General features: G+C 38.8%; 1 protein-coding gene across 1 annotated transcript in view; it reads left to right on the top strand.

Moving 5' to 3' along the window:
- The window catches only part of GMCL1 (germ cell-less, spermatogenesis associated 1), a 21,515-nt gene extending 916 nt beyond the window's left edge, over window positions 1–20,599 (top strand). The window contains exons 2-14 of the mRNA XM_009273799.1: window positions 100–223; window positions 3,025–3,121; window positions 3,929–4,026; window positions 5,064–5,176; window positions 5,893–5,958; window positions 6,125–6,209; window positions 6,444–6,534; window positions 7,060–7,200; window positions 11,733–11,802; window positions 16,687–16,762; window positions 17,647–17,792; window positions 17,999–18,086; window positions 19,214–20,599. Coding sequence (XP_009272074.1) covers window positions 100–223; window positions 3,025–3,121; window positions 3,929–4,026; window positions 5,064–5,176; window positions 5,893–5,958; window positions 6,125–6,209; window positions 6,444–6,534; window positions 7,060–7,200; window positions 11,733–11,802; window positions 16,687–16,762; window positions 17,647–17,792; window positions 17,999–18,086; window positions 19,214–19,342 — 1,324 coding nt within the window. The 3' untranslated portion in view covers window positions 19,343–20,599. The remainder of the gene's footprint in view (window positions 1–99; window positions 224–3,024; window positions 3,122–3,928; window positions 4,027–5,063; window positions 5,177–5,892; window positions 5,959–6,124; window positions 6,210–6,443; window positions 6,535–7,059; window positions 7,201–11,732; window positions 11,803–16,686; window positions 16,763–17,646; window positions 17,793–17,998; window positions 18,087–19,213) is intronic.
- The last annotated feature ends 453 nt before the right edge of the window (window positions 20,600–21,052 follow it).

Here is a 21,052-nt window from a genome sequence, read left to right as displayed (position 1 = left end):
TATGGGGACGAAAAAACCCTGCCGAGTACTTCATACTTGGTGTTGCTTCTGTAACAGAAAAATTTGAAGGAGTGTATCTCTGTTTGCCTTTTTGTATAGGAAAAAATTGAAAAGCACCTCTAAGTATATTTATCAGACTCTGTTTCTGAATGGGGAGAACAGCGATATCAAAATTTGTGCTCTGGGAGAGGAGTGGAACTTGCATAAGATATATTTGTGTCAGGTAAGTGGCTTCTTTCTTACTCGCAATAGAAACTGTATTTTTAATAAAAGAATATCTGGTAAATGTGAAGTGTGACTTGAGCTTTTTTCTTTTTTTTCTTCCTTATATTTCTGACTTGTCACTCTTTCTGTGGATGCGGTTAAACAACTTGTGTTGTGCTTTTGATAGTAATGTTAGGAAGCGTAGCTGTAGCTTCGTGTTTGAAAAGTTTCTTTGCTTCTGTCTCTTGCTATTTAATTTTTTTAATCTACTCTTCTTAACTTTGGTGCATCCTTTGTGAAAACAGTCCTGAAAATTGTCTTTTGATGTCCTGAGAACATGTTCTTGTTTGCTAAACAAATGGCTGAGAGTCTCCTGCGATGTTAATATTATTGTAGAGCAAAGAAAGCACTTCCAGAATAGATTTGTAAAGCGCATGCTAACCCAGTTCAATTTTGCTCTTCATTGGGACTCAAGTATAGGAACCTGAAGTGAAATTGCTGGAGCTGGGTCTCTGTATTTGTTATGCAGCCTTCATCCTTGGATGAAGGCTTTCTTGCTGCTGCATGAGAAAGGTATGCACAGAAGCTCTAAAAAGGAATAAATCTTAGTGCATACCTACAAAAAAGATGCTGTTTCTACAAGCATTTTATTTTGGGCTTGTATTAAGGTGTTACTTTTTGTGTTCTGGGAGTGAAGAGGTACTGTTATCTTTACTGTCTGTTCTCTTTATTACTTTTCCTGTGACAGAAGTGGGGAGAAACCATGGCTTTGTCTTGAAATGTCTAATTCAGTTGTGCTGTTAACTTTAAAGTGGGAGTCTAACCTTGGAAGCAATGTATTTGAAGCGAGAAGAGAAAGTAACGTCAGGTACTATACCTGAAAACGTGTGCACTTCTTTGTTAGCTGTAGTCAAACACAAAGCAGTTTTATGTGTTACAAGGTGCAGATGTCGCTGCGAGATGCTCGGCAGGTTGAATGCAGTTTCACTGGTGTGAATTCTTGATTTTTTTGTTGTTGTGTTAAAGCCATGATTCCAGTGCAGGTACAGCAATTCCTTGCATTGGCCACCCTGAGGGACATTTCATTGCTTTCTTGTAGGAAAAAGCCTTTTATGTGCGTTAGAACCTTTTAAAGAGCATAAAATGAGGGCAGTCATTTGTATATAGCCCAAGATTGACCGGTGGCAGCCATCTCTGGACAGAACAGTGGGTGTGTTTGACCAGGGAGGACAGCTGGCAGACACAGCTTTCATTGTCCGCTCACTTTTGACTCTATATAACAAAGGGAGGATATAAGTGGGTTGGACAGTCAGACTGACGTTGTGCGGCATAAACAGGGTGGGTACATTGCTGGTTCATCCTTAGACCGTTGTTGGCGATGATGGTTTTTAATCGTCGTCGTGATTCTGTTGTTGCTACGTCTCAAGTTCGTGAAGCTAGTCCTTGAAACTTAGTGTGGGTTGATGACTAAAATTGAATATTAAATCGCTTCCGTGGATGCTTTTTAAGAGACTTTGAAAATTGCGATTTTGTTCTGTAGAGGCCTTGTTGTACAAGTGATGTTCTTGTGAGATGAAATTTTGAGGTTAAGTTAACCGTTCTCGTAAGTCAGGTTTCTATTTCAATTCATGCTCTGTCATTGGAATTATGTTACTATAGGTAAAATATTTTTGGGTGTTAAAAATAACTCTCTCTTAATGAAGTTATGACTCCTCCTCTGCCTTGCTGAGCAGACTATCTCAGTCCGAATGTTTCTGTTTCCCTAGTCTCTCAAGGTACTGCATTTAGTTTGATAAATGACAGTAAGGTGCTGCTCTACCTGTGAATGGCAGATATGAGAAATGGAGGATTTCCTTTTTCTGGTCCTGTTTACTAAAATGATAAATTCTCATGAAATTGAGGAGTTGATCTACATGGCAAAGCTAAGGTAGCCTCATGAGGATTGGTAAGATGAATAAGGTCCTGGTTTTGAGTGGTGTGTTGTATGTCATCATAGTTAGGGGATATGCCGAAGGTGTAGAAATATTTACATAATCAAATAAAATCAAAATTAGATTTTATGTTATTTGCTGCCCTGAGTTGAAATGCTGAGTTAAGAGGCCAGGGAATGTGGTGCTGTACAAATAGACTTTATTTTTTTGATCTCTCAGGTAAACTTCAGTGAGTGATAGCATCTCATAATGGGCACATCTGCTGCTGAGAAGGAAAATCATGAATCCTAGTAGAGCAGTATATTTCACTTCATTTGGATGGAAACCTATCAAATTCTAGTTTTATATTCCTTACACTTTATAATAAAAGGTATATTTACATAAATGGTGTATGTGTATGTGTCCTTGGTATGAGACTACAACCTTGTACATTAATTTGTATGTCTTGCATGCTTATGCTTTTGCTTTTTTTTTTATTTTATTTTTTCTCTAATACCTGAACTGGCATTCCCTAATGCCTGCAGGATTTGTTGTCTGCTGGTTACATTAAGGACTTAATTCTTGGACTAATTATATCCCCATTGGTGATGTGGTTTGTAGGAAAAGAGCTTATGTGGCTTTTATGGCCCTTTAAAGCTCTTTACTTTGATTACAGACATGTAGTCCAAATTTTCTACATGCATTTTCACTTTCAGAAATAGAGCAACTACAATTAGCCCTTTCTGAAGTATGTCGGAATGTTTTAGCTTGTGAAAAGTTCCCTTAGTACATTTTTTTCTGCATAAAGGTAAATATTAATGTTTTTTTGTTCCATGTGCTGCTTTTGACAGTTTTAATTTGAATGAAATCTCTTACTTGAGTTCTTTTTCTCTCATCTTCCCTCATATAGTCAGGCTACTTTTCCAGTATGTTCAGTGGATCTTGGAAAGAATCTAGCATGAACATCATAGAGTTGGAGATTCCTGACCAAAATATTGATATAGAAGGTAAGTGGGAAGCTTTTATTTTAACATAAACTCTGAAGGTAGAGGTTAAGTTGAACCTGACAAAAAATAACTGAAAATATATTTTTTTAAGAATAATTTCCAAACTAGTTAATAAGAAACTTGAGAGAATGAGTTCTGTGCTCATTTAGTTTTGAGCTTAACTCGGGTCACCAGTAGAGTTTAATTCATTTTTGTACCTCTGAGGTGGGAAGAGCAGCTGAAAAGCAACCGCTTGTCCTGTTGTTTTGGCGTCGGGGCTTTTGAGATCAATGTATGCAACTCTTGTGGAGACCCAAGTGTTAGCGTGTGAATCACATCTTCCTCTGTCTGGTCTTGAAAAGCTACCGAGTGGGGTGCTCGCAGGGGACCGATGTGAGTTGGCAGAATGTTTTGCTATGGTTCCAAGTACCACGGAGTGAAGAAGTAGTGTTTTTCAGAAGAATTACAGAGGAACTTGTAACCTCATATTAATATCTCAACATTATCCTAGTGATCAATTGCAGAGAAGGATCATGAGGTTTAGCTTCTTTTTATCTAGTTTTACTGCTCTCCACATTGCTCCGTGGCATGACTTGGTGGCTGTTTTAAGATGAATTATTTTGTTTAAATAGTGAAAAGGACTGTATTTTATTGGTTAATGCCGTGTTTTGTGTTTGTGTGTGTGCTTGGACTGGTAAATACTAGCTTTTTATCCAGAGCAAATAAGATTGTAGAGAATGTGTGTACTCAAGTGGTTTGGTTATATTTAAGAGTTCTTTTAGTTATCCGGGCTCAACGTCCTGCCTTTGACACTTGTACTCTTTTCAGCTCTACAGGTGGCTTTTGGCTCACTGTATAGAGACGATGTGTTAATAAAACCCAGTCGAGTAGTTGCACTTTTAGCAGCAGCCTGCATGCTGCAGCTTGTAAGTAATAAATATACAATATTTTTATGCTTTCTTTTCAGATAAAGATAACAGTTCATAATATACTCACACATGTACTGTTTCACTCAGAGAAATGAATCATCTTTTCAGACTAAGTGAGGAAAAAACCCAAACATAATGCAGTGGTTTTACTTAAAAATGCTATGACTAAGATTCAGTTGTAATATTAAGCGCCGCTTTGAGAATCATATCTAGAAGTAGATTAAAATATGTTTTAACAGCTCATTTGTTCTACCCTGTCGTGCTTTAACCCCAGCCGGCAACTAAGCACCACACAGACGCTCACTCACTCCCCCTGCAGTGGGATGGGGGAGAGAATCAGAAGAGTAAAACTGAGAAAACTTGTGGGTTAAGATAAAGACAGTTTAATAGGTAAAGCAAAAGCCGTGCATGCAAGCAAAGCAAAACAAGGAATTCATTCCCTACTTCCCATGGGCAGGCAGGTGTTCAGCCATCTCCAGGAAAGCAGGGCTCCATCACACCTAACAGTGACTTGGGAAGACAAACGCCATCACTCTGAACGTCCCCCCCTTCCTCCTTTCTCCCCCAGCTTTATCAGCTGTCCCGGCTGTGTCCCCTCCCAGCTTTTTGTGCCCCCCCAGCCTGCTCGCTGGTGGGGTGGGGTGAGAGGCAGAAAAGGCCTTGACTGTGTGTCAGCACTGCTCAGCAGTAACAAAAACATCCCTGTATTATCATCAACACTGTTTTCAGCAGAAATCCAAAACGTAGCCCCATACCAGCTACTATGAAGAAAATTAACTCCACCCCAGCCAAAACCAGCACATACCCTGAAGGTATTCATTAAGCTTTTCTTTCACGTGATATATTCTTAAGAAAAAATCTATTTTTCTGAGGAACGTTGGTTTAAATTTGCTGGGTAGCACAGCATAGGTCACTGCAGCACATGTGACTTTTCATGCCTGAACAACTACTGAATTTGTATGAACTGCAGAGTCTTTGACACTTCCTTGGGAAATTAAAACTTTGAATATTTGTGGGTTTTTTCCTCCCCACAGGATGGCTTAATCCAGCAATGTGGCGAAACAATGAAGGAAACCATTAATGCAAAAACTGTGTGTGGTTATTATAATTCAGCGGGGACATACGGGTTAGACTCTGTCAAGAAAAAGTAAGAATTACTTTCTCCAAGCTGCTTTGTACATTGCTAATTAAAAGTGTGAATTCACAAACCGTAAAATAATGCTCAAGTTAATTTTATTTTTTTTTAAAGCTATCTGACTTGGGCTCTGCTTGTCCTATTTGGTTTTTGAGTTTCTACTATAATCAGTTACCTTAAAATTGGTGTAGATTATGGTAGATTGATTGGCCTGTGCTGTGAATGAATTAATTACTAAAGTGTATTAGTAAAGTCAGTATGTTTGGTCTTCGGTGTGACAATGAAATTATACTTGTCATCATTGACTATTTTATCGCAAACTGCTTTAATATTCAGAACTTAAGCTTAACTTTATCTTAATTAGGAGGGATAATTACACATTTGGGAGCAGAATGCTGAGGTTAGTGCTAACTGTTTCCTTCTGCTGTGAATTAGTGTGTTCTCAGAGCTTTTTGTGGCATTAATAGTACTTTGAATTTGACTTTCACTGTACCCTGAGAGAAACTAAATGCAACTTTGAGTTACAGAAAATCTTGAAAATTTTATGGTAAACTTCATGTTTTTGAAATAACTTTTTCATATTTTTATGCATTCATGTCTCGGGTTAAAGCAGTATTTCAAAATCGTGCAAGACATAATCAGGCATTGTGAGCCTGAGCAACTGTTGCAGGAATGTTGACATACATAAGGAAAAAAATGAAGGTGCTAATTCCTTGCTTTTAATCTAGGTGCCTTGAATGGCTCTTGAATAACCTGATGACTCACCAGAGTGTTGAACTCTTCAAAGAACTCAGGTATTCAGGCTTCAGTTAATTTTGAGTGATGAAGTACAATTTCTTCCAAATTATATAGCTCACTACAAATGACTTTCTAGGCTATTGATGGTTGCTTGTTACCTAGCTTGCTTTCTTGTTTTTGTCTATATTGTCTTATGGAACTCTCACGACTTTTTTTTTTCAGCATAAACCTCATGAAACAGCTGATTAGCTCTTCTAACCTATTTGTAATGCAAGTGGAAATGGATGTGTATACTGCTCTCAAAAAGGTACTTAGCAAAGGGGCTGGCTGGGGCTTTATGAAGTTGAACTCCTGAGTAGTAGTTGATTTGTAATGCAATGAGAATTTTAGGCTTTTTGGGATTTACTGAAAGTATTTAATAGAGTATCAGAATCTTTGTAGGAATGAATGCATTATGAGAATGTCCCTTTAATAACGTATGTATTACTTATTTGAAAACTTCTTCAATTAACTCACTAGAGTTTTTGTTTATTTTACCTAGTGGATGTTCCTTCAGCTAGTGCCTTCTTGGAATGGGTCTTTGAAACAACTCCTAACCGAAGCTGATGCCTGGTTTGCCAAGCGTAGGAAAGGTAGGATTAATTGGCATGGCCTTGGATTGTGGAAGATGCTGGTTAGAAGTGAAATACGATAGTCTTCCTCCACTTCCAAACTTTCTCCTGTTTTCTCTGGGAAGGCTTGCCTCTGCCAACAGTCCCCAGCATCAGATTCTCAGCACTGATAGCTTTTTTACTGTTTTGTCCACGTGTTGTCAAGTGAGCACATAGCTTTATCACTGTTTTGTCCACATGTTTTCAAGTGAGCAGACGTGGTCACTATTTTTGCTTTGTTGCTTTTGCTATTGTTCAGTTAGGATAAGCTTTTGTTGCCTTCTCACTAGAAGGCACTAGTGTGTTTCAAAAGAGGAAAAGTTTGGTCTAACGTTTCTGCTGAAAGGATTTGAATGTAAGTAATTTCTTAATTTTAGCTGCAAAAGATGATTTGCCTGTCCATAATAACTTTCTCTGATCAATAAGTTAAAACTCAATCTCAAATATAAATAGGGTCTGGAAAATATTTAGGAACACAGATTGTAATATAGGTGCTCTGTCTTGCAGATTTTGAGGATGACATTGCATTCCTGGAATCAGAACAGGGGAATGCGTTCCTGTCGGTGTTCACACACTTGAGATTGCAGTATATCATCAGTGACTTGGCATCAGCCAGAATTATTGAGAGAGATTCCCTAATACCCTCAGGTGAGTGAGTACGTGGCTGATCAAGTTTTGTGTGCCTTTCCTAGCCTGTCCTACACTAAAGTAGTTGGGATGATCGAGTTGCATTTACTGGTCTTACCGCTCACATGTTTATCTCCTGAATTATGTCTGAATTGTGGCTGAAGATTCAGCAGAAGTTCAACATTAAATTTATATGCATAAAAGTCTTAATAGGCACTCATGTAGGTGTGTTAAGCATTTTGTTGATCAGTCAGTTTATCAAAATACTCTATAATCAATACATAGTACCTTATCAGTGTTTAAGTGACCCCAGAGCCCGAGACATGCAAAAAACCTTTTCCTTTTAAGAGAGCAAAACTTGCTGTGACTGAACTGTTTTCTAGCCATTATCTTTCTAAAAAGAGCTGGGTAGTTTTTGATAGGATTTGGAATAATACTTGAAAATGAAAACCAAAAGCACAAGATAGTGTGAGCTTTTCTCCCATCTTCAAAGACAAGTGTTACTTACTAACAGATATTTAGGTTGTTTTTGGAGGAGATAGGATATTTACGTGTTCTGCTCTTGTCCTTTTATTTGCATTTTGACTTGTATAAACTACATCCTCATTCTAGGTCCTGGTGCTTTTTGAAGCCCATAGAGTGAAATGCCATTTAATGTTGTTATAGATTACTGCTATTAACATTACATTATCACCGAAAAATAAAAAGCCCCATTCTCATCTTGCTGCTGAAGTCTGAGTTCACAGATAGGCTTTGTTCTTTGCTTGGAAGCTGTGCAAACCTGGCTGCTGATAGATGAATAAGACTGGAAATGAGTTATCAAGTTGGGCTCTCACTTGAAAATGTTTTTCCACTATCATTCATATCTTTTATCATGTGAAACACCTGCACCTCCTTTTTCCTTTTTTCTTTTTTTTTTTTAATTGATTTTTATTTTTCCCCTCCCCAGAGTTAGTTGTGCTCCTTGTAACAGTGTTTGGACTTCTCATGCTCTGCCTTTGAATTTGGCTTCTGGTATCCTTGCTCCGTATTTCACTCTGTTCAGTGTTCCCTTATCATAGTTGAATCTTAGCATTGAATTTTGCATCTTAACTCTGACAGTTTTTTTTCCCTAGCTCTCATGTACCCAGTTTTGATTTTTTTTTTTAAATATCTGTCCACAGTATAACTATTCATTCATCTGTGTCTCTGTGATGTCTATTTATAGGTGTAATTGCCAAATGTCAATTAAGACTGCTTTTATTGAGCTGTTTAGCACTCTTATTTGTAACTTCTTGACAACCATGTTCTTGTCATCTGTCCATGCTTGCAGCCTTGAGGGTTGCTTTGGACTCCTGCCATACGTAAATATTTAACCTGTCTTTGAGTTACGCTGCTGTCTTCCTCTAAAATTAAAATATTTTTTTCATCTCATATTGGCTTTTTCCTTCATGCTGCCATAGATGTCGACACAATGATGATATCGTGCCAAAACAGACTTGTCGGGATATTTCTTTTGAAGCCTGCAAGCCTGATCAAATTGTTAGATGCTTTTAAAACACTTCCCTTGCCATTAAGGTGATGTAGTGAGCATCGCTTTTCTCAGTTTGTCTTGTACTGCTGTATCCTGTCTCTGCCGGAAATAATGGTTTAGTTGTTCTTTGTAGCTGAATGTCTGAATAACTTTGAGCACCTCTTTGTCACGCTTTGAAACGTTTGAAGAATGCAGCTGTCAGAAGCTGAATTATGACTCTCTATGATAGGGGGTACCTGTGGGGAGGGGGTAGGGTCCTTTCCTCGCTAGAAATCTTTCAATCTCCTGAGTGCAAGTGGACAACTACTACTGCTTAAATGTACTGGCTTTCCCTACTCCCAGTTCTGGTTTAAATTATTACCTTAATAGATGGAGAAGAAACTGTCTTCTGCACTAGTTCTGACAAAGTAAAATAGGAAGGAACTCAGTTATCCTGTGCTCAAAACATGTATTTAAAAGTGTTTTTTCCAACAGCAGGTGGAGGCAGTGCATTATAGACTGCTGCATCGAGCCGACTTGCAGTTCGGGTGAATGGTTTGGGCAGTTATGTCCAGTAGATGGGGCAGTTTTTGACCTCAAGCAAGTGATAAAATTTTGCATTATGCGTAAAAATCCCGGAAGAACAAATCTGATCTCTGAAATGCGGTACTTTATATGCTTAAGTGATGTATAAAGTAAATGCAATCCATCTTACTTAAGATTGATATTGGTACAGATTATAATCAAAATGCAAAGGCATCTTCATTCTGTAATAAAAAATAAGATAACTTTGGGTGAATGACCCTTTAGATCCTTAATTTAATGATGACACAGGAGAACTGTGGGTTATTTCCTTGTGAAGTGCCTTTGTCAGTGTGTGAATAAGGTGTTACAAACCAGAAATTTGCCAGTACTACACTTGATTTCCTTCTCTTAAAGTTGCTGTTGTTATCACTTACCAGAACTGTGATGGGCAGCCTTTTCTCAGTGTTCTTCAGTGGATAAATTTTGTGTCTATACTCAAAACCAGAAGCCTTCTATCTATGCACGTCAGAGGAAGAATGTTTCTTAAATTGTTACAAGATTAATTGCAACTTTGAGGCTGATTTGCTTGTGCTTACTGAAAAAGAATGTGTAATTTTCGCATAGTTCACAAGATATTAGCAAAGTGTTTACTCTTTCGTAGTTAAACCATAAGCTGTGATAAATGCTGAAATAGGCTTGGTCGCTTTGTAGTCGTACAGTGCGAAAGGTAGTGTGATGACAATGCGTGTGTGGTTAGTGCAGGAAGAGTGTCTGATGTTTACGCTCTACCACTGGTTATTAATTGAAAAAAAAAAAAGCTTGAATTCCAAGAGAACTGGGAGAGCGGGGAGGGCAGAAGAGCATAATGTGGAGACCTCTGCATGTGTCATGAAGTGCTGTTAGAGTTTAATACTTGATAGCCCTTGTAATCTGTTGATATCAGTTTGTAGCCAAAAGCTGTGTTAAGATCAGGAACTTTTCCTCATCATTTAAAAGGAGGCTTAGATAAATATCAGTGGTGCACTTTCGAACAGATTACTGGCTGCCAGCATCCAGTATTTGGGGTGATTGCATCATACCTGAGAGTCTGCAAATGTGGAAATTACCGGGTAGTTTGTATTGTAGTGTAAGCCTTTTAGATTATTCTAGATGAAATTGTTCTCAGGGAGGTAAAGGCGGCAATCATGTTGAATAGTTGAAAGAAATTATGTACTTTTTTTTTAATTTTTTTTTATACCCTGTATGTGCATAGGGCCTGCAGGAGAAAACTGAAATACTGTATTAGGAGTTCACAACAGAGAGTCTGTTCTTGTTTGCATAGAAAAGATGTAAGAGACAGAAATACATAATGTGTCTTTCTGTAAGCGAAGTGTTCATTGTTCTGTTTTACCTGGTAACTTCCAAACATTTCCTAAACAGTATTTTTCCCTCTTAATGTTTACAAATTAATAGATGAACTGCAGTTGAAATACGACTTATGAAATAGATATATACATATACAAAAACAGAGAAGATGCTCTATCTCCTGATTATTTTTTTTTTCCTTCTAGCACATCCATTCCTTACCTGTGTAGTTTTCTTTAAATTATTTTTATACTTTCTGTTGTACTTGGTTAATTCCCATTTTGGTCCTGTTGTGGTCTGAATCTTAACTCTAGAGTTAGTAGGGCAAGGGCTGGTTTTAATTTTTGCATCTGGGACTTCTAAGGCGATCTCAGCACTATGATATCACTTCTTCTCCCTTCTATCATATTCATCAACTACCTGTTTTGTTTTCCTGGTAACAGTGGTTCTTACTGTTCCTATCATCCCAGTCCATTTCTCCAGAGAGCTTGTTCTTGTACGTGACCTTGCATACTTGCTCCTGTTCATTATCTTGACTAAGAAGAACTTACATACTGTGCTTTTGGGTGCCTCTGATCCCCTTTGTGTAACTGACTTATAAGCTATTAGTTTTTGTTCTGTTTTATCTCTTTGTTGCAACTGTTAAATTAATACAGCCGATAAAATCTTTATGGTGTTCTCAGAGGAAGACATGATTTATGTTTATTCCTGGTAGGGGACAATTTCTGTTTGTTTTTACCATATCCGTGATAAGTCACTGTTTCCTTTATCCTTCAATTCTGTTTTCTTCTTGTTTAACTTGTGTAGAATTCTGTTGGGGATTCAGAAAACAGCCTCTTCTCCCAAGAGCTTGTTAACAAGCTCCTTGGCTTAACAGAACTTTGCACGCCGAGAAAATGTGTTGAGTTGCATCACTTCTGGCAATCGTGAATGCTTGATAAGATGAATATCATCCTGAGTTACTTAGCGTTAGTTGTTGATTTTTATCTGTACCGCTTCCTCTGTAGTTGAGGCCTGGAGATGAATAACACAAGTGTGTTATCAGGTGGTGGGTTTGCATAGGCCATCCAGTTAATAAGTATAACCTTATTATTTCAATGTAATTTTATTTCTATATTTCAAATGTTTATGAACATCCCCATTCCCAGCTCCAAAGACAACACCAAGCTTATTTATTTTTTTTTAATTTTAGAATGGCTGTCCTCTGTTTACAAACAGCAGTGGTTTGCCATGCTCAGAGCAGAACAAGACAATGATATTGGGTAGGTATATTACAGGCTTTCCTTTATTTCTTTCTTAAATTAGAAACTTTCCTCTCATATAAATTCTGACATGATTAACTTCTGGAGTTTACATTAAGAAGAGCGGGGGGGAAAGCATACTTCAGTGGTTTTAAACTCTGTTGTTCTCTGTGGAGCCGTCTGTTCCCTTGGGCTGGCTGATCTCCTATCCTTTAAACAGTAGAACTCTTGAAAACTTGTATAATGTGACCAGAGGTAAACGCTGGGGAGGGATGTTCTGTATTTTCTTTGATGTTGGTTAACGCTTCTCACCAGTACTTTGCCTTGAAATATGTGTTGAGGCTGCGAAAGAGTAACTTGCTAGCCTTCCATTTTAAGGACAATTTTAGGAAAAGTACTGCAGATGGAGAAGAAGCCTTTTCTGTCCTGCTTCCTTCCTCCCTAGGCTAGGTGGGCAAGAGGTTGTGATGCGGTGTGAGTAACTGTATTGGTGTAGAAGGCAATTTGCCATTTTTTGTTTATGCAGGGATAACTGCACGCTAACCTCTGTTCCTGCCTCTCCCATCCTAGCCTCCCAGGCAGCGAGCGAGGGCCCAGCACCCAGCAGGGCTTGGCATCCTGTGACCTGTTTGCCTCATTCCCTTCTAATTTCACAGCCTTTCCCCCACCCAGTGTTTATGTTTGATAGCTCTCTTCACTGCCAGCACCTCCAGCTTTTCCCAGTCAGTGCATCCTCCACTGCTAAGACCCTGTTCTCTCTGTAATCCTCCTATTTTATATCCTACCTTTTCTCCTTCCTAGACCATGTGCTGCACTGTGTTGGCATTGCATTGCCATTGAGGAAATTCCATGACAACTACCATGTTTCTGTGCCCTTTCAAAGATTTGCATGTAGCTGTACTTCGTGTAACACCCTGACTGGTGTCTGTGGGTGCAATGCGTAGTTGGGTTTCTTGAGCCTGTGCTTAACAAGGGTTGTCAGTGGTGGCGGCTTGGGCAGCAAGGGGTGTTGATTTAATGTATGTTACATGTATGCGTGTGATCACAAACTGTTTCCCTTCCTTCTGCTTGCTTTTTGCCACGTTGCATTGAGCCAGGTCCCTTGATCTCTTTCTAAATACCAAAACTATGGCAAAATGCAACTGGGGGAGTTGTGCCTGCCTTTGTCTTCTCTCCTAGTTCTTGGTGTGCTTTGTGGAGAATAAATGTCAGGTCAGGAAGCTGCAAAATGTCTGTTACCTTTCAAAAACCAATAAACCAACTTCTTTATTTTCTTCCATCAGTTCTGTTAGCCCAGCATTTGCCGTTCTGAAGATGAGCATGTTCAATTGCAATGGTAGGCTTAACTTATTAATTGCAATCTGAAAAGCGCAAGAACCACTGTCCTGATTTGAACCAAAGGTCATGCAGTCTGTGGCAGCGTTCAGCGATAGAGTTACAAATCTCGCATCTTCCTTAAAAGTGAAGAGTGAGTGTTCTCTTGAGGTACTTCTCTGGCAGTGAGTAGTTACGGATTTTCCACCTGGAGGTTTTGGCTGGATCGTTACTGAATGACCAACCACCAATAGACCTGCTCTTAAATATGTACAGTTCTGTTTTGAAACAGCTTATGCTTTAGCCCCAACACCCCGTGGCAGTGGCTTCCGTGGCTTAATTGTGTATTATATCAGAAATATTTGCTTAATTACTTCCTTTTGATGTTACCACGTAATAGTGTAAAAAGTCCCCAAAACTCTGACTTTGGTCTTAAGAAGATCTTTAAGAAGTGGTTCTCTTTGTCAATAGCAGTGCTTTAGAAAATGGTAGAGGTAAAGCGCATGATTGTGAATCTTGTCATTTCAGCTCCTACAGATTAATGTTGGGTGGTCATAGCTTGTTTCTGACACTATTTTTTTTCTTGGGAAGATTTTTCTTGTAATGCTGTCATTGATGTATCTAACAGTAGATGAACGTACAGCGTGTGTTACCTTCTAGCTTGTATGGGAACCACAGTTAATATGAAAATGAGTATTAACATAGTCATCACAATTCTGACACAAGATAAGACCGTGTATTTGCTTATTTTTTGAAGTCTTTTGGTAGCTCACTGTAATGCAGTGAGAACATTTTAATTGTCAGCCATCAGATACACACGCTTCTGAAAAAGCAAGCTCTCATACAAAACTGAAGTGAAGATGATGAGGATCATACCAGCTTTTAAAATGAGCAACTTTCATGTTCAACTACAGTGCTGATGATTTCAGTGACTCTTGGAATGAGCAGAGTATTTTTCCACATTTTTCTTGCTTGTCTAGTTTTCTCTTTTTTTTCAGTATGGGATTTTTTTTTTTAAGACAGCTAAAAACTGCAAATCTCAGGCAGAGAAGGTTTTACTTAACAGTAGACATCTGTTTGCCCAAATCTCTTATTCTGGCATTCGTTGCCAAGGTCTTTCATTAACGGCAATGGTAAGGAGTGGGCGAGATGTAGTGTTTCTTCTCAATATGTCTTAGCTTCTGACTTCAGTAGTTTACAAACTTAGTGGTTCAAGGTGGCATCCAGGTTACTGTTTGTTTAATAGTCAATAATGGACTAATAGTCTTTGAACAGGGTGTTCTCTGCAGTTGGGGGGGGTTGGGGGGGTGCGCGCATGCATGCATGCGTGGAGTGCTTCCCTGTAGTTATGTGCAGCTCAGTTGTAATGTCGCTAGTCCATAGCAGGCAATATCTGAGAAGATAAATGTTATTTGAAGTCCTGAGATCACTGCTCTGTCTTCTACTGGCAAGCTGTAGTGCCACCCTGCAGTGAGATGCCTGTGGTTCACAAGTTGTGCCTTAGAAGGGAGGACATGCAACTGTTCGTTTGTATTAAAGCAAATACTTTGGACATTCAACCAACCTGTAGCTGAAAGAAAAGAATTAAGGTTTTATGAGACCATCCTTTTATCCAGACCTGCTGCCCTTCCTCTCTCGCTTACTGCCTGTGTCAGTATCTTAACACGTTTTTTCCCTTAGAGATAAGGATGCAAACTTAGTAAGCTGAACGAAATGTGAAGTCTGACTCCCAGCGAGCTGAAGTAAGGCTCTATTTTCATATCCCACCTGGTGCATAGCATAATTGCACCTGCTTATTCTAGGAACATGGAAATTATATTGCTTTGAAATGTGTGATGTGGTTTGCTCTTTTGATAACTTTAGAGGGGAGAAGAAAATGTTTCTCTTCTACTGTATGTAGTTTGCATTTAAAAGGACTAAACATTTTATTCACTCTTCAGAATTTGAGAATTTTTTTAGTGTAATACTGGAGTTTGTGACTTTGAACTGTAGCTGCTCAAGGTTTACTTGTGCTAGTGGATCACTTTTGATAACTTTAGAGGGGAGAAGAAAATGTTTCTCTTCTACTGTATGTAGTTTGCATTTAAAAGGACTAAACATTTTATTCACTCTTCAGAATTTGAGAATTTTTTTAGTGTAATACTGGAGTTTGTGACTTTGAACTGTAGCTGCTCAAGGTTTACTTGTGCTAAAGTGGATCATTTTTTTTTTTTAATTAAACATTTGTTCTGTGGCAGATGCAAGACACATCTTTCAAGTCCATGACTGGAATCGCTTCTACTCTAATGGTCTCTTTGGAAGTGTTTAGGAATGAAATAGAATAACTTGACTGTTCACTAAGCATATGGTAGGCCAGTGTAAGTGGTTAAAGCTGGAAGTTTTGCATCTTCTGAGGCTGCTCGAGGAATTGAGAGGGGGGAATACTAATGTCTGTCTGAACATTACATACTAATGTTTGTGAAATTTGTCCCTAATTAAACAGAAATAAATCTTTTATCACCATTACTGAATTTAGGTCAGCTACGTAACCAGTTCAGCTAGAAAGTGTAGAAAAAGCACACGGGAGGTTCTTGGATGAATTTGGTTAGCATGATTAGCTTATTTGCTTAACTTATTCATAAAATACTTAATCTTCCAGGATTGGTGGTTTTTACAGAAATGGGGGGAAAAGACTACAGGCTGAGTTTGTTCGTAAAAGCTATAGCCACAAGTTCCTGTGGTGTGTGTACAGTAGGAAGAGAACAGATGCTGCGTTTCTTCTTGCTTATATAGCTTGAAGTATATTGTTTGATATTGCAGGTTTATAATTTAACTTGCTTGTGGGGGTTGCCTTTCATTGCGATTTATAATACTCGCTTTAAGCGTTTGTCCTCAGTGTAACCTGAAGACTTTCTGGCAATGGATGCTTATTTGGTTAATGATGTAATCATGTCTAAAGTTAAGTGAGTAACATACCTCTGGAAAACTGGGGCTGCTTTTACTTACGCTGGCTCTGCAGGATTTTTCTATGTGTTGAAGCGCCAGTGGAAACTGTTGGGTGAAACAAGTTCACGTTGGTATAGGATGACAGAACCAAGAGGCTTGTGGCACTTCATGAGTACTGTGGGTAAACTTTTTTTAGACAAGTTGCATAACCAGCTACTTGAGAAATCTTTCACAATGTCTCTGTGGGTGCTTCTTCATAGCGCTGCTGTTCTGCAGAGTCCTGCAGCTGTTCCTCAGCAGTAGCAGTCATTTCTGTTTGTGCCTAGTAAGTCGGGACTACTGCGTTTAAAAAGGACTTAGGTTTTTTTTTTTTAGGAGGATTGAAGAATGGATGTCATTGCAACAGCTATTATTTTCTTATCTGGAAAGGTTCTTTTGTAAAAGTCCTACCTAACTGAGGTTTATATTGCAGTTTTGTGGAGTAGTTGGATGTTCGTGGGATAATTCGGGTTGGAGGGGATCCTGGGAGGTCATCTAGTCTAACCTCTGCTCGAAGAAGGGTCAGTTGTGTGGTCAGACCAGTTTACTCAGGTCCGTTCATCTTTCCCACGTTAAAGTACCATACAAAGCTGTTTAAGTGTCCTTAAAGATGCACTTTTTTTGTAGGCCTCAAGAAATAAATAAAGAGGAACTGGAAGGAAACAGCATGAGGTGTGGTCGAAAACTTGCAAAGGATGGTGATGTAAGTATGGTGTGTGGCTAAGTCTGTGCATAGCTGACATGTCTTAGACATGTTAGGTATTTTCAAAACATGTAGGTCTTAATTGTCAAACTGCATCAAAAAGATGTAATGGAGATGGTACGTTAAAGAAATTATTTTGTTCTCCCTAGAAGGATGAAAACGCTTGCCGTCTTTGCGATGAATAAGGAATTAGTGTTTTAATTGTGCTCTTGTTCTGCAAGCAAGCCCATGTTTGGAAAAACTTTTAGTGTGTGAAAGGAGGGAATGTAGCCATGACTTATCACTTGAGACTTGTAAAATACCTGCAGTTAAAATACAGCTCTGGTCACTGATGTCTTTTTCTTTTTAACTGGAAAAGGAAGCTCTCTAGGTAAAATGTGTAATAGCCGCAGGCAGAACCGCTGTGTTCCATATATGTATGTGTGTCTTAAGGTAACAGGTCTTGTGAAAAAACAGGAAACGTGAATTTTTTTCCCAGTGAAGTCACTTAACATAAGGATGTTGTACTCCAAGGAGTGCTTTAAGCATGAATGGGACGTGTAGTTAAGTGCTACTCAGAAATACAGCACCAGTTACCAGAATGCAAAAGTATTTTAGATCCACTTGTGTTAAATGTATTTTTGTATGTTTGGAAGGCAGCTGATACTAAGCTTGTCTCGTGTAGTCATCTGTCTGCAAAGGATGGCAGCTAAAGTGAGTGGCTGCCTACCAAGATGTCTTATGTTTCAAATAGGTGTTGGCAAGGATCCTTGAATCCACCATACCTCTTTGTAGCTGAGAATCCCACTCCCAAGTTTGATTTGTTGGAGAAGTGGCACTTATCGTTGGTGTTGTAGCCAGTAACTCACACTGGTTTGTTTGTTTTTTAACTTAACGCTCTTCAGTACTGCTGGCGGTGGACTGGGTTCAACTTTGGCTTTGACCTTCTTGTTACTTATACAAATCGTTACATCATTTTCAAACGGAATACACTGAATCAGCCATGCAGTGGATCAGTCAGTCTGCAGCCTCGGAGAAACATAGCCTTCAGGTAAACAATAACCAAGGCAGACCCTGTGGTCTATGCTAAAATGTCTTACCGTAACTAAGTCTTTCCATCCGTGCTTGCATTAAATTTTGTTGCCACCAAGTTAGTTACGTTTGAAAATGTTATTCTGTCTCCTTGGGAGAAACTCTTTGTGCTGGAAAAACTAAGTTGTGGGAGACTAAGTAATTTAACTGTTGTTGTATCTCTAGGTTACGTCTAGCCTCTTTTGATAGCAGCGGGAAAATTATTTGCAGTAGAACAACAGGATATCAGATCCTAACCCTTGAGAAGGACCAGGTATGTTTGTGGATTTTTGAGCTGTTGAACTTGAGTTGTGGAGTCCAAGGCATGAAAAAAATGCGGAGAAGTCAGCAATGCTTTTGAAGAGGAGTTGTTCTTCTTGTTATCGCTTTTGTGGAATTTCAAGTGTTCCTTTTATAGTGGAAGATTAAACTAATTTGTGAAGTGTAACTACGGTAGGATAGGGTGGATTTCATTAGTGTTGATAACAGTGAAATCAGTTCCCATGGTGCTGCTGAAGCTCTCTGCTGTTAGCGTAGTGTTCTGCTGGATGACTGCTTGCTTTCCCAGACTCCCAACACTGGTGAGATTACCCGTCTGAATAATACGTCCATCAGGTTCCTGCTTATTTAGAGGCAAATTTGGAGTTTGTTTGAAGACTCTCTTGTATTGTAAGCTGAAGAGTTAAAAGAATGTCTGCATGTTGTTCAAGGGTGGTATTTATTACTCTATTAAAAAAAATAAATAAAAGCCTCAGAGAGGAGTGGAGTTTTCGTAAGAGAATGTGCCCATTTCCACCCATCTGTGACAGCAGAATTTAGTAAGGAATGTGAAAGGTTTGATCCTCAAGTTTCTTAAATCCTAATCAGCAGTGATACGTAGATGGTGAGTACATAGAAAACTTTTCCTTGTAAATGCCATCCTTACTGTAGGATAAAGTTTCGCTTTTGCTACCCCAAACCAAGTTCCTAGAGTAAAACCGAAAAATTCCGACCAACAAACTGTAATTTCCTTTAAAGTATAGTCTGTTATGGATTGCCTGGTTGGTTAAATATCCTGAAACTGATAGTGGCAGAAAAGTCTCCCTTTCTCTCCAACGTGCTTGAAGGTAAAGTTCGCTCAGCCATTTCTTACGGTTCTGTTACCTTTGATGCAGAAGGGTTGGCAGCACTGGGTCAAAGGGTTATAAGCATTTTGAGAATAGCTTATCAGTGTTAATATTATAAAACATCTGCTTAAGGTGGAGGTGAATTACCATCTTGGTTTTTTTATCTTCTGCTTTTTAATGCATAGTAATTAAAATGTATAGAATAACTGTTAGTATCAGTCTGGTGTGCTTTTTGATGTACTTCCCTCTGATGGCATTGCTTGCTATGCAGATGTCCACTGTGTTTGCTTTACAGGAGCAGGTAGTAATGAATTTGGACAGTAGACTCCTGATCTTCCCGCTCTATATCTGCTGTAACTTCTTGTACACATCTCCAGAGAAGAAGGCCGACAGCGAGGCACTGCTAGATAATTCGGAAACCTGAGACCTCTTCAGTGGGATATAGTAGCACTTCCATAACTCTCTATGCCTGCTTTAAGTTAAATGCCCTGCTGACGCACAGAGCTTTGACAACAAAAAAGGCCTTACCCTGTAGCAAATATATACGGCCTTAGTATACTCCTATGCATATCTGAAGAGAAGATCAGAAATTAAATAGGCCAAAACTGGTTATCCCTTTTTTTTTTATTTCTGTTCTGCATCTTCAGACGGTAGCCATTCCATGTTTGAGAAATGTTACACTTTTATTTTTCTGGGCGAAAACTGAGCCAAATTGGAAATAGGGAATTTGTGTGAATGACATCTTAAGAGCTTACCTGTCAGATTCTGAGCACACATTGTAGGATGTGAGGATTGTTAGTGTGTTTTTTGTTGTGGTTTGTTTTTTTTAATAACTGATCTGTAAATACCAGATCCATATTCTGCTTACTTTCGTGGTCCTTTTCCATTAGGGCCAAATACATCTGTGTAAATGTTGCCTGTCAACTTTTGTTAGTTATTTAACTGTACAGATTTTCAAACCTGCTTGTTTTTAAGCCCTTATTGCATCTCATACACGTACATTTCTTTCTTGTTCTTGGGCTTGTTCTTGGGCTTTTTTTAACGTTGCAGAAAATATCTATCTTTTTTTAGCACGTGAATTTGCTAATAAGGATGCTCGTAAGTGAATTATTTTTTTCCATGTACTGAAAATACTCTTAATGTATTTACCATCACTTGAGTCTATGACACAGCAGCAGCTTTCAGCTAGGATTCTACAGAATGCTTACGATACTCACATGAACCAAATACCAGTTTTTAAACATTGTTTTTTTGTGACTTCTTTTAATTGTTACATTGGGAATATATCCCGTTTTAGCTCAGGAACTTGTGACCTTTGAGTGCCTTTTGAGTTGTATGAGTTAACACAAACTTCACATCAGTTAAGCAAGGTCACAGGATCCAAAGTAAGAGCTGGGAACAAGGGGTTCCTTTTCAGTTGGTTTGACGAATGAGTCAAGTGTAAGAGGCACACCGTATTCGTTCTTTATGTGTTGGGTTTTATGTTTGTCTGTTGCAATTTTGAATTCTTACAGCAGGATTTTTGGATTCAAAGTGGGAATTTTGCCTCTTTAGTAGCCTATTTTTTTAACGTCGTCAGAAAAGTATAAAACCATTTGTACTTTATAACAAGGATAAAAATGTGTTAGGCAAGATGGAAAAACATGGTAACTTGTCAATAAATGATTTCAAGTGGAATACTCACCAGTGTCTATCCTTTTCTGCCACGAATAGCTTTTTCTATTGGATTCAGCCCGTGGATGCACCTCTGTATAAACTTGCATTGTGTCATACTTCTTTGGAAGCAGAAAGCAGAAGCATTTTAAGACGTTAGTCTGCTACAGCATCGAACTTGGTATTTAGATACTTAAGGAAGCAGTTTTTCTTTTTTTAACTAGAAGTACCAAGACTTTAAAACTGTCATTGATTAAGTGGAAAGAAATATGGGCTGCTTGTTAATGGCAGAAGAGAACAGGTACATTAAAATATCTGGTTTTTATGTAATGCCGGAGTTGAAATCTAAGCTTCGGTGGTGGGTTGAGCTGCCACAGGGCTCCTGCTTTGTGCTGAGGGCTTAGCACCTCCCGTTCAGGTCCAGATCCTGCTCTGCCCTTGCACCCTGCTGGCTCCCAGGGCCACCCGCAGCCCCTGCTCA

This window comes from Aptenodytes forsteri, unplaced genomic scaffold (assembly GCF_000699145.1).
Source record: "Aptenodytes forsteri isolate BGI_AS27 unplaced genomic scaffold, ASM69914v1 Scaffold127, whole genome shotgun sequence".
Taxonomy (NCBI): domain Eukaryota; kingdom Metazoa; phylum Chordata; class Aves; order Sphenisciformes; family Spheniscidae; genus Aptenodytes; species Aptenodytes forsteri.
Note: the sequence above shows the minus strand (reverse complement) of the source record. Positions and strands in the feature narration are given on the sequence as shown.